General features: G+C 45.6%; 1 protein-coding gene across 3 annotated transcripts in view; it reads right to left on the reverse strand.

The window, feature by feature from the left end:
* Positions 1 to 12,936, reverse strand: part of KLHL3 (kelch like family member 3) — a 49,462-nt gene that overhangs the window by 11,541 nt on the left and 24,985 nt on the right. For all 3 annotated transcript variants that reach the window (XM_085073587.1, XM_085073586.1, XM_085073588.1), the window contains 4 exons: positions 9,013 to 9,175; positions 6,104 to 6,213; positions 1,230 to 1,346; positions 77 to 226 (listed from right to left, as the gene is read on the reverse strand). In XM_085073587.1, the coding sequence (XP_084929713.1) occupies positions 77 to 226; positions 1,230 to 1,346; positions 6,104 to 6,213; positions 9,013 to 9,175 (540 nt within the window). The remainder of the gene's footprint in view (positions 1 to 76; positions 227 to 1,229; positions 1,347 to 6,103; positions 6,214 to 9,012; positions 9,176 to 12,936) is intronic.

The following is a 12,936-nucleotide window of genomic DNA, read 5'->3' on the forward strand; positions in this document are numbered from 1 at the left end:
ATCAAGCTCTTGTCAGAGACTGAAAATGCCACCAGGAGCAGAGGTGAGGTGACACGAAGTGACAAGCTCAGCTTACCTTTGGCAAGCTAACGGGAGTCCTTGGCTTTGTCCTGGGATTCTTTATCAGCTGCCTTTGATCCAGAGGAAGCAAATGGTATTTCATGGCCTCGATAAGGAAGTCTTTACAGGTGTTGTTATTCTTAATTAAAGCTTCTTCTTCGACTGTCTGAGAACATGCACACACAGCAAAGCTCATTTAAACTGGCACAGGGTCACAAGCAGCTTTGTGGAAAGAACATGTAACCTGGAATTTCCCTTCCAAATTACCAACATTTACAAAAATAAATGCAGGAGACAAACACAGACTTCCAGCTCTTCCCAAAAAAACACATGCAATAACATCCAAGCTTCTCACTTTTTTCCAAGATCACTCACAAGAAGTATTTTATCACCCTCTGCCAAACACTTGATTCAGCAGAAGAGAATTCACCAGGAGTCTGGTTACAAAATAAGCAATTTCTTTCATCTGAGTCTGAATTCTTAAGGAGAGGCAGTATCTTTTATTCCATCAGAAGATACAGATGAAAGAAAAAAAAAAAAGAAACATTATGGATTCCTCTTGTGAATACCAATTTTATACCAATTGTATTGATTTTTTTAGATCCATGATAAAAGCATAGTAGTCAAAGAGGCCAATTGCCAACCCCTTCTTTGGGAATTCTCAGCTCGTTATCTAGGCCCAGATCCCAGGAATTTATTCATGAAGAACAATCTGCAAGTCAGACTGAGTCAGACAGTATCTCCCCTGCCAGTCACACAGACCCATATGGATGCACAGTACACATCTTAAGCCAAAATTATCACACATTATGTGTTTCCATTATGATGTTTCACCTGTGCATGAGAGGAAAAAGCTGCACAAGCTTGTAATACTACCACCCTGGAATATTCAGGGTGAAAAATCACAAGATACTAAGTTCTCAGTGCTTCCCCAAGAGGGGCAGGAGCTCTGCTCTCAGCATTGCCTAGCAGAGCACACGCCCCATTTACAAGAAGGTTTCTGAAGCACACATGGATTGCAGAGTCCACTCAGTTTTTGCTTTTCTTCTTCTGTTTACAGACTCAGCAACAGACCAAATTACCCATCTCAGACACAAACAGCCAAGCCACTGATTAAGGAACAACCAGCAGCTTAAGTGCAAGTATTAGTGACTTATTTGCAGACCAACCTGTACCAGGTAATCTCTGGGCAAGAGGGGCAGGCGAACGTGCTCCATCAGCTTAGCCATGTGCTCCAAGCGGGATTCCTTCTCGTAATTTATCCAAGAGATAACTGCTTCAAAGACCTGCACAGACAAAGTACAATCAAATGGGGAAGAGAGAACTGCCTTGCACGGTCAAAATGAGAATCATGGTGATTTTAGAGCATCGAAGGGAGGGGGTGCAAGATCTCTATCAAACAGATGGAAAAGTTGTGGCTGCACAGAGCACAGGCAGCACTGTGGCAAAGAGCTGAGCTGACCATGCATGTTAACAAGCAACTTCACATCTAGATGTGCTGTATCACTCCCACAGCTAAGTGCATGTCCAGAACAATCATATACCTCTTGGACACGAGGGCTGGAAGGCAGCCAGGAAACTTAATGAGCCTGCTGACATTTGCACTGGACATTATTCATGAAATCAGCCACAACAATTACTCCTGATAACAGAGATCTCCCTCCTCCAGGAGCCTGCCCACAGAGTCACTATGCTCATTTTTAATCACTGCACCAGCTCCAGCAGGCCCCAAAAACCAAGAAGTCTCGAGGACAACTTCTCCACACCCACAGGACAAGCCCTGCCTGCAGTCACAGAACCTCTGCACTGCTAAAAACACTCTGATACCCCAGCTGGGAAACAAGGGCACACCAGGCTTCTGGTCTGAACCAAAATCCAGTTTGACTTCCAGATCCAACTGGTTGAGATAAGCATCCAGAGCTGGAGTCCGTGACGAAGTGCTCACAAACAGCCCCATGGGCAGAGCCCTCACAGGCACAGGAGAAACATCCTATGTGGGCTCCTGGATGAATATGCATGTGCTTATGTAACTGTGAGCCTCACTCGCAAAAGAAAGGCCTAAAAATGTCACCAGGAGTGGGAAAGGCTTCCTGAAACGCCCAGCAAGGCAGGAAGAGGGGCTGATGCAGTCTCAGATGCTGCACAGCAGGATCTGGATCACCGCAGTGGTTTCCCCACAGAGAGAGAATTAAATTCTGACGCATAACTCACATCTACAGGCAGCACTCCCCAGGCTCTCTCACTGCCCAGCTCCTCAGGGGGGTTGAGCAGAGACCCTGTCTGTCCTGTGCTTCCCAAAAAGCATCCCTGGCCCTTCTCTCCAACATGCCAGGCAAGCACCCTCAGTTTCAGCTTCCTTCCAGGGTCACCAAATGGTCAGGCCAATTTGCACAGATAATTATTTCTTTCTTTCCATCCCTCCCATCACTCCCCAAGAAACCATTTTGTTTGGTCCAAGGTCACTAATTTGACAAAATCAACCAAAAATGAGGGCACCAATTGCTGCTGGTAAATGTATTTGCAGGAGGCCTTGGCAGACACATCCTGCCATGGAGGAGAGGCAGAGCAGAAAGGGGTTTCTTCCTCTTAGGCTAAACTATATATTTTTAAAATGCAGTAAAGCACCGGCCTCATTTCCTGTGCCAACAAAGCTCCTGCTGAACTGTTTGGAATTCAGGACACTGCAATGAGGATTTAAGCAACACAACAGGGAGCAGTGTAATCAAACTGCAGCAAAGGCTGAGGAGAATAACTACTGCAGAGCCTTTAAGTATTTTAAAATTAAAATAAATAAGCAAACAAACATTTTAACTTCGGCTATGAGGCCTTTAAAGTAGAAACTGGGTTGTTGTGAGATTTTTTAATTGCAAATGAGTGCGGAAGGAGGATAAAGCAAATGTTTAGCCAACAAACAGGCTTCTCATTAACCTCTTCTGCACAAAGGCTGGGCTGCAGAGCAGATCCCAGGGCTGGGACATACCCAGCTACAGGTCAGGAGGACAGTGAACAAGTCTAAAGGAAGGTAAGGCAAATGTGTACTAGGAATAAGCTGCTTCCTCTGTTCTGGAGTCCACTCTTGAGTTAGTGCTGTTAGGCAAGTACTGATGCTTCCCTGCTGTGCCTACTCTAAAAATAACTTTTTTTTTTTTTAAGTCAGATTCTGGCACCTTCCATTGGCTCTGATTCCTAATTTCATGAGAAGGGGGGAAAAAGCTTTAATCCAAGACAGCAACATCTCTATTTAAAGGCCACATCTGTTTCCACTCCTGCCATGCCAGCTGCAGACCCTGAGCAGCTGCTGCCTCTCCCCCAAGACTCTCCAGCCATGCAGGACCTGCTGCCAGGGTGGGATGGACCAGAGAAGTTGCCCACACAGCTTGATTTAGAGCCAAGGCACAGGCTGAGCTAGCAGCTGGCACCTGCCTGGCTGCAGGACCAGTCCCAAGCTTGGGAGAAATTAATTTCCCACTCTGTGGAGCAGAAGGGTAAAAGCCTGGAATATCCCCTCTCTGCATACTGCCTAAAGAGTGAGCAAGCCCAGATGTTTTCCCAGTCTCTCCAGCCAAAAATCCAGCTGTTAGAGATTCCCAGGAGTGAGGGCCAAATCTTGCATCAGCTTCTGCTGCATGTCAACAGCATGAGACAATGAGTTAATCACCAGACTCTGCACAGAATCCCCAATCCAGAAATCCCAGCCCTTTAAAAAATTTCTTTAGCCACTGTTCTGAGTTGGCAGGAGACCATTCTCAAGTCTCCCCACTTCATACATCTTTCGTAAATAACAAATAAAAATTATTTTTATATGGGGTTTTTTAGCTTGCAAACAGTAAAAAGAGCCAATTAGGTCAGGTACAGAAAACATTAACAAAACTGTCTTCCAAGTACTGTGCCCAGCTATAGCAAAAACAGCAAGCAGGGACAACAAACCTCTGCCCTATTCTGAAAGGGTCTCTGTAACTGCAGACACTGGTACAGCAAGGGGGAGAGAAGAGAAAGGAGAAGAATCCTGGAGTGAAGAGGAAATGCTGTCACCATTTTACAGTTAAAACAGATTTCTGTGCTAGCACAGAATTTTTGTAGTCCTGATGGCCTGGGGGTATAAGTAAGCCAAAATTGGTGGTTTTATTAGGCCAGTTGGTATTAGCTGGGGGTGGCAGAGGAAGGGGAGAACACACAAGTTCCTGAGGTGTTCCAAGGGCAATTCTCCCCCCCTGATCCTGGCAGGACTTGGCTCTAACAGCTCCCAGTGATGCAGGGATGGCAGGGCTCTGGCTCACAGCATACAGTGCATGTATGAGACACAGTGAGAACTGGAGTGAGAAAACTTCTTGTGAAATCTGGCTGTGACAATTAAGCTCCCAGATTTCTGAAGTATTTTGCACATGCATACACATTGATATACATGTGTCTGTACAGATTGGTACACACACACACACATACATACTTTTCTATCTTTTTTGTATAATACATACCTCAAACATTGATAGATAGGAAGAATAAATGAGGGAAATGGCTTGTCTGTCACGAAGTTAACTCAAAACAGCAGCCTACCAGTCTGTCCTTGATTTCCAGCACTTCTTTGAACTCCAGCACATTTCATGTTTATGTTCCATTCCCATTTTCTGCCTCTCTCCTGTTATTCAGATCTGTTGTTTTGAATGTGTAGCTTATGCTTACATTTCCTTCCACTGCCTTGCATTCTCAACAATCTTTTCTTTTACAAGTTCTTTTACAATCAGCTAAAGAAATACTGGGTTTGATTGTGCAAAGCTCAGATGAGGGAAGGAGCATTTTGATTCCCCTGGGCGCAAGGCCAATAAAAGCTTTTGAACAATGCTGCACAGGACTGGAAAAAATTGGTTACTAAACTTGCACTTCCCTTTGCAGGCTGTTTGGCTGAGGCAAAGCAATTCTGCTGTGAGTTCGTGCCATTTGCTGTTTCCCTCCTGGCCCTGCCCCAGTGGCAGCTCACAGCCCCACGCCTGCGGAAACACGAGCCCAAAGCCTCTGAGTTTGCTGGCTCAGGGTCAGCAGGAGCATCCCTGTGTCCACAGCTCATGTGCAGCAGGATTTCTGGCAAGTTTTACAGTCCCCAAGGGCACAAGCACCTGCGTGCTGCAGCCCAGAGGGGCTGGGCAGGAGGACAGCACACACGAGGATGTGCAGCCCAGCCAGCCCCAGGTCCAGCTCATCCCACTCCAACACAGGCATCCCACAAGGGCCTGAAGCTACAAACCACACAATCCTCAAGCTCTCCTGTAGCCTCTCACAAGTGACCATTTACATTTAGGACATGGCTTAGTGCTAGACCTGGCAGTGCTGGGTTAGGGTTGGACTCAATGATCTTAAATGTCTTCCAACCTGAATGGTTCTGTCACTTTCCAATCTCCCTGCAGTGACAATTTGGAGGTGAGCTGAAGGACTGGAGGCACATGTCTGTCCCCAGAAACCTGCAGCAGGTCATACAAGAAGTTCACACCTGGTCACCCTCCTCCCCATGACTCCAGACCAGACAACATGCATTGAACATTTCAATCACAAAACAGTGTCAACTAGTGCCTTTTCTCCCCTCTTTCATTAAAAACATTGAAGATGCTAAAAAAATGTTGCCTTCCTTCTTTTTAGTTCCTTCTCTTTGGCTTCCTTTTGTTGTTCTATCCAATGTGCTACAGAAGCCAATATTCCTCCCTGGCCTAATGAAATTCACTTTTTTTTTTCTTTTGAGGTTTTACAGCAGGTATTAAATGCTGTAAAACAGCATTTGGGAGTTTCCTAGTTTTCCAGAGAGGGAAAATAGCTGGTTCTGAGCCCCAGGGCTTTTGGAGTGATATGGATCTGAGCGTCATAACTTCCTGCAAAGAACAACCAAGTGAAGGTCATTTTTATGTGTTTTTAGGATTTCACATTATTGTAATTTTCCTTTCCACATGACCTCTATTGGAGAATAGCCCCTAAGGAGCATATCATGATAACAGTTCCTGGTGTAAGATCTAGAAACATGCCAGCATTCTTACATTCACTCTTGCCATACAATTTACTGTACCTTTTCTTCAGAGGAGACTGTGAGCTTGTCACTTGATATTAAACTGCAAACCTGGTCCAGACTAAGGCTAAGAAATTCTTCTCCTAGCATCACCTCAGGGAAGTGCTGCTCTGTTCAACAAATGAAAAGGGGGAAGAGAAAATTATAATGAAATCCATGTTTTCAGTCAATGGAAGGAGCACAGTATGCAGAGAACAGCTCTTGTCACAGCTCTGAGCCCCCAGACAAACCCACAGCATCTGTGTGTGGAGCACAATCTCCTGCTCTCAGAGCAGGAGAACAAAATCTGATGTTGTTTCAAGTAGCACCAGCCCCACGAGACACTTCCATAAATGACACTAAACTTTCTGAAAAACCACTGAGAACCTTCCAGTGGCAAACACAGCTAGGGGTGGTAATTGAGACAAACCCCAATGCCTTTCCAAAGTGGTGAATAACCTGGCCACCTCGAGATTCAGGTCTTGCCCACTTCAACACACTAGACAGCATCAGATCTGCTCACACCTGGGTGAGAGACTCCAGTAAGGGTCCTTGGCAGCTGTATGCATTCCAAGGAAAGCTCATCTTTAGCATGAACCAGTTTGGTGCATTTGCCCAGCAGCAAACAGTGAGGGATCCAAACTCTCCTTCCACCTTTTACTTTCTTCCCCCAATAACATAAATTTAACCTTTCTCCTGCTCCAAACCCTCAACACCCACATTCCCCAGGAGCTTTTCCCCTTTCCACTTAAGCCTGAAATTGCACAAACTTCCACTTCTCCCTCTTTCGCCTCCAGATCTGTCCATACTGTAACTCTGGGTGCCACTTGAAAACAAAATGCACATCACTGATTATAACCCCAAACTGGAAGATTTATGACTGAACATCGTCAAATCTGTCAAGCTTTATATCTAGCCAAAAGGCACACGAAATAATCACTTCCTAAAAAATCATTTCTAGGTCAAATGTGTTATTAGGCAGTTGCAGCAACTTTAGTTTTGCAAGAATTTCTTACATATGCTGCCAATTTAATCTCACCTGTCATTTCCTAAGTCCCATTTATCTTTGGCTGAATTACAGAAACATGACTCTCAGACACTTTATCTGAAGCAGCTTCTTTCAAGCTCTAATTCTGTAGCTTTGAGAAGCTCAGACTCCTGTATCCAAAGAGTTCCCTCCACAGCAAGATCTGCCGCAAGTTTTCACAGCTGCAAAGTGCTTTGTCTGACAAAAAGCAGCACCACAGGGACATGAGCTGGTGTAACTTCCAGAGAGGAGCTCCTTGGATGCCCTGAACAACCTTTCACCAAAGTTCTTGCTGCAGAGTTGGACTCTGGGCTTGGACTCCCCAGTCACAGACCCTCCTTGGTCTACTGAGGACAAAACCCCACAGCTAAGCCAAGGGCTCTGATTAAAAATAGCAGTATGTGGATAAAGTTTAATACTCTGTTATGCTGGAAACATATAAAATATCTAACTCTTGTGGCCTTAAATACTTGACAGGCAGGAAACACTCCCCACACAACAAGCTGGATGCACTCTGACTTCTGGACAAAACCTCATATTTGCTCATTCTCAACTTGCATCTGGCAGCAGAAAGGTATTTGATCTCTTGTTATTAGCTGGAAGCAAGGAAGAATATTTACTGATTTTAATAAAGTAACTGGTGCCTGCATCAAAAAGGGTCCTCCACCTACTAAAGTTATCCATTGGCCAGAACTCAGCATTTCTCAAGTAACTGAGCTCATGCACACATGGACTTTTGAGCTTGGGGACTTCTGTCTTGGTTTAAGGCTGTTACATAAACAACATAGCGAAAAGAATTTTAATGGCATTTTTATTAATGGAGTTCCATTAACATTACATGGGCTGCTGTACTAACTGGGACTTATGAAGGCCAATAAAACAACAAAGCAGACCTTCTAATTGCCAAACAACCAAATAAATATACAGTGAATGCACTGCTTGTTGGGTTAAAGATTAAACAGGGCCTGGAAGCAAGGATAATGAGATATTACAAGCAAGCTTTTATACAATTAACCATTCCTTCCAGAGTACCTTTTTCTGCAGGGGATAATACAGCCAGAGCAGCTGAAAAGGTTTTACTTTTATTTGCAGGAGAATAGGGGAGGACTCAGTGGGCACATTTTTATTCCACTGAGCCTACTTATGGCCCAATTAAGGACAAAACTGTTAAAAAGAAAAATATTGCAGGACAGAGCAGGTGCTCTGGGAGACAGCAGGTGTGTGTCCCTACACAAATTATCAGAAAAACAAACTGAGAGAAAAATATCAGCTTCTCCCAAGCAGAGGTCAAGGGCAACTCTGCTGGAGGAGATTGGAAAATGCTGGGGAATTCAGAGCTTGGGGCTGCCTGAAACAGCTTCACATTAAAGATGTAGAGGAGAAATGCTGAAAGCCATTGCCTGCACCTACTTATTGCAACCAAACACATCCACTCCCAAGGAAACATAAGCCTATCCTCCCCTGGGGTAAGGGGCCATTGCTGCACAGATCAGAGCCTCAGACTGCATGGCAATTTTAGCTGAGTGTTCCGATTCCCACCTGCAGGATTTAATTTTGCCCAGTGCCATTTATTCCTACAATGGAAATGCCCAGCTCTGCCTACTGCTCTCCCAGGTCAGGGTCCATGGGGAGGACACCAACCCACCAGCACTGAGCTGCTGAACAGACACACCAAGAGCTTGTTAGGATCACACTCAGAAACTATTTTGTTGAAATCCAGAGGATCAGGGGGTTTTACCTCCTAAGGTTCTCCCCTTCAACCAACCCACAGCATCACGGGAAGCTACAAACCTAGAACCCAAAAAAGCCTTCCCTTCCCTGTCCCCCAGAAGTCTGAAGAGCCCAGCCAGGATGTGCAGCTGTAGGTGGGGCAGGTTTATCCCACAGCCAGCCCCTCTCTCACCTGCATAGGCGTTGGCCTGCTGCAGCAGCTCGGTGCAGGCGTGCACGTCGGCGAAGGCGCGGATGCCAAGGCAGTTGGTGGGATGCAGCTGCGACTGAAGGAAGTCACAGCAGTTCTTTCTAACATCCATCAATTGCAATAAGCTAGCAGCTGGCAACAAAACCTGCAAAGGCACGAGAGGGGAATGACAGTGAGCGACGGGGAGTGATTCACAGCTTGCACAAATTGGAGGCAATTCCCTTTCAGACAGGGACACATCCCTGTGGGGTACCAGAAGGAAGGTTCAAGTCTTAGCTCTACCCATGTGCAGAAAATCCTCATTCATGCTCTGAGACATGAAAATGGCTATCCCACACTGGGCTATAAGTGGAACTCTTCTCACAGCTTCTCCCCATGAGACCTCAAGGCAAAGTGAGGACAAGGTACAAGCAAACACAGATGCTCCTGAATTTCTGGCTTTGCTGGAGGTAGGTCCTACATACAGATTTTTTTTTCCCTTCGAAGAGCTTTATATTATTTATAAGCATTGACATCAGATTCAAAGCCCATAGCAGCCCAGCAGTCCTCAAAACCCTGGACTTTGTTATTTCCATATTGGAACCATATTGGCTTGTGAGCAGGATGCCCAAACAGTCATATAAGACAGAGGGTTCCCAAAAGCTCAAGCAGGTTTTGGTGACAGCAAGGCACTTGGGAAAGACAGGACCAACTATTTAAATCAACAGCCCTCATTTACACTCACACAAAATGCTGGGGACACTTACAGTTCATGACTGCACCTGAAAATGAGGTACTGCTGTACCTCCAAAACTAAGCACAGAAAAAGGAGACAGAAATGGATGAGGAACATGACATCTGCTGGAAAAAAACACCTTTGAGGCCAGTGAGAAGGACAGGAAGCAGAAAACAAAGTCCATCAGGACATTACAGCCTGTGACATCAGCTACTTCCTTTCTTATGTCAAACAGCAACAGCAGACGTGTCTTATTCCAGCTCCTATGCCCAGCTCTGGCTGCCTCACACATGTCCTTCCAACTGGCATCTGTGCTCACCATCTGAGCACACATTTCCGGGAAATTATTGCCAACTCAAAAAACAAATAAGCAGCTGTTAAACAAAACAAATAGGTTAACAGCATCCACCTCCCTGGATCTCGATGGCAGGGAAGGGATAAAGATGTTCCCTGTCCTTGCCACCACAGTCCCACTCCACACCAGGGCAGGACCCACACAACATGCTCCAGGTCTTTCTAAGTGGGATGTGCTCCACTCCAGCCCAGCTGCACAGTGGCTGACTGCAGCCAGGCAGCCACACCAACAGGCAATAAAGAGAGAAATCAATTAACCCAGGAGCCTGTTTTGGCACAAGCCTCTTGATGCCAGGAAGAGATTATTTTGTGGCTTTGATAAAGTCCAGATAGCAGTGCTCTAGGTTTTTCGAACCTAGCTGTGAACCACTTTGTAGCTGAAGCATTTCTGAACACCTGAGCTGCATAAGGGCTTTGGGTTGACAAGTCAAGCTCCATGCAAACCATCTCTGGCTACAGACCAGCCAGAGCCTCCTCTGTGCATCCCTGTCCATCCAGGACACACGCCTGCCAATCCAGGAGGGCTGCTCACCTCCAGGGTTTGGAATATTGGGATATATCCTCCAGCCCAAAAGGAACTCACCACCATCACCACATGCAGCAGCCCCTGGACAAACCAGCCCTGCTGGCTTGAGAGGCAGTGAGAAGGAACCACTGCAGCCTTTGGGAAAGGGGCATTATCACACAACACTTCTCAGAAATGGGACATAATAAGCCCATCAAGAGAGGAGGGGATTTTCTCTTTCTTATTTCCCAGCTGAATGTCTCAACACTCATCTTGTTTTTACCAGGGAAGGTGAAAAGCAAGCAAAGGATTTCCGTGAGAACAAAGTCCATTTCCTTTAGAAATAACAAGAGGAAATGCCCTGCCTAAACATGCAGCAGGACCAAACTGCAACCCCAATTATATCCAGGCAAGTTACTCACACAGGTCTGGATTTGGCTCTTCATATTTGAACTGCAACAGCCGTGAACAATTTACAGAGAGCTGGCTTCTCTACCAGATCTGCCTCCAGATCAAAACCCACTCATTTTTGAAACTATGTAAAAATTATCTGCTATTACTACTGAGACTATTTTGCTTAATGTCCAAAACCTCATCTGTGGGGTGTGTCTAGAGATATATGTACATATAACCATCTAGCTCACCAGCTGTGCTCTGCAGACTCCATGCCAATTTCATGTTTTACACAACATTGCCTGTGCAATTACTTCCACAGACCTTTGATGTCTCTAAACTAGAACCATCTTTCAGCCCAAAGTGCTCTCTGTTGCTATAAGGTTCATTCATTAATGCTGGACTGCAGAGATTGGGGTTAATTCTCTGCTGTGACACAGCCTTACAGGTAGCCTTGGCCAAAAGTTAACTTACATCATTCCTGCTCTGCAAAACTGGGAAAAGAGCATTTCCCCTAGGCAGGGGATGTATTAAAGCTTATAAGCAGCTTTGACAATTTGGCCAAATTGGAAGCCAAATAAGAGTACTGGCTGTAATCCTCAGCTGCATGTCCAGGGCCACAGCTGGGACTGCACATCTGCCCAAACAGGGGCACAGACCCCAGGCACCCTCCCAGGGGAACAGGGAAACAAATGGATTTTGTGTTTGCAAGGCAGGTAAATACTCACTTTTAGACAAGCTGCTCTAAACAGCACAAGTAGTGGAGATAAAACTACTTTTGTGTAATGTGGCTTTTGAGTGCAAAGGTGGCAATTAGGTTTTATTACTCTCCAGCTGCTCCCAGGAAGCACATGGGCTGAACAACAGTGCTTCCACTTAAATGCTTCACTGGAGTTGAAACAGCCCAGCCAAAGGAAGGTGTGACAGGATCAGGGAGTCACAAAACCTTGTCAGGAGCAGGAAAAGGACAAAGGATCTAGAGATGAGAGAAAAAACAGGGGAACAGCTGGCAACTTCCCTCCTGAGCTACCTTCTTCAACTTCAGGCACACCATCCACTCGTTAAACAGTGAAATAAAAAAATGAAGACATCCATTAGGCACAAGACAGTCCTCTGGTGCCACAAGTTTCTCCTCAGCTTTCCATTAGGCCAAGCCAATCAAAAGGACTTTCTATAGGTTTAAAGAAGGGCTCCCAACCCAGAGGAGTCAGCCCTGTGATGGACCAGGACTACAGAGGCACAGCAAGAAGCTTTGGCTCCAGAGAGGAAGATTTATTGCTGATTTATTGCTGAAAGGTGCTCTGCCTCACCCTGGGTTTTCACCTGCTATAGCTGCAGCTTTTGGACTGAACAAGGGGAAGAGAGATGAACTGACCCACTTATCACCCCTTTATCATCAAAACTGCATCTGTCAGGGAACTCTTCTTCCTTGCTGTGAACTCCTAAGTCTGCAGGGAAAGCTGAGGTGCAGAAGCACTTCTGAAATGGAAATACTGCAGCTCCTAGCAAAGCTTTTTTCCTCTTTTATCAAGACATTTCTTATGACAATTACTATGCCTGTAAAGCTGACAGGTTCAATATCTACTTCCTCCAGACAGCTGATTTCAGATTTGCTTCTCTGTGTATGAGCAATATCTCAGACTGTGGCAGTACACAAGGACACCTCACATTTGTGGTCTGCAGCACATCATTGCTAAGACCTTGTGAAATCAGGTTAATTAAGACTTTTCCCGAGGAATCATTACAACCTGAATGGTAATGACTTTCTTAATTGGGAGGGCAGTTCTCAGGCTGCCTGCAAGTAATGAAGGGTCACAGGTAAGGATGGCTGGGACACACTAAAGAGGGACTGCATTCACTGTCTGGAGCCAGAGGTCCAGATGTCTTCCCAGGACTGCCTGGGACAATGAAGGACCTGTCCCCAAATCTCTTCATTCAG

This window comes from Lichenostomus cassidix, chromosome 13, assembly GCF_008360975.1.
Source record: "Lichenostomus cassidix isolate B80296 chromosome 13, HeHo_3.0, whole genome shotgun sequence".
In the NCBI taxonomy this organism is placed as follows: domain Eukaryota; kingdom Metazoa; phylum Chordata; class Aves; order Passeriformes; family Meliphagidae; genus Lichenostomus; species Lichenostomus cassidix.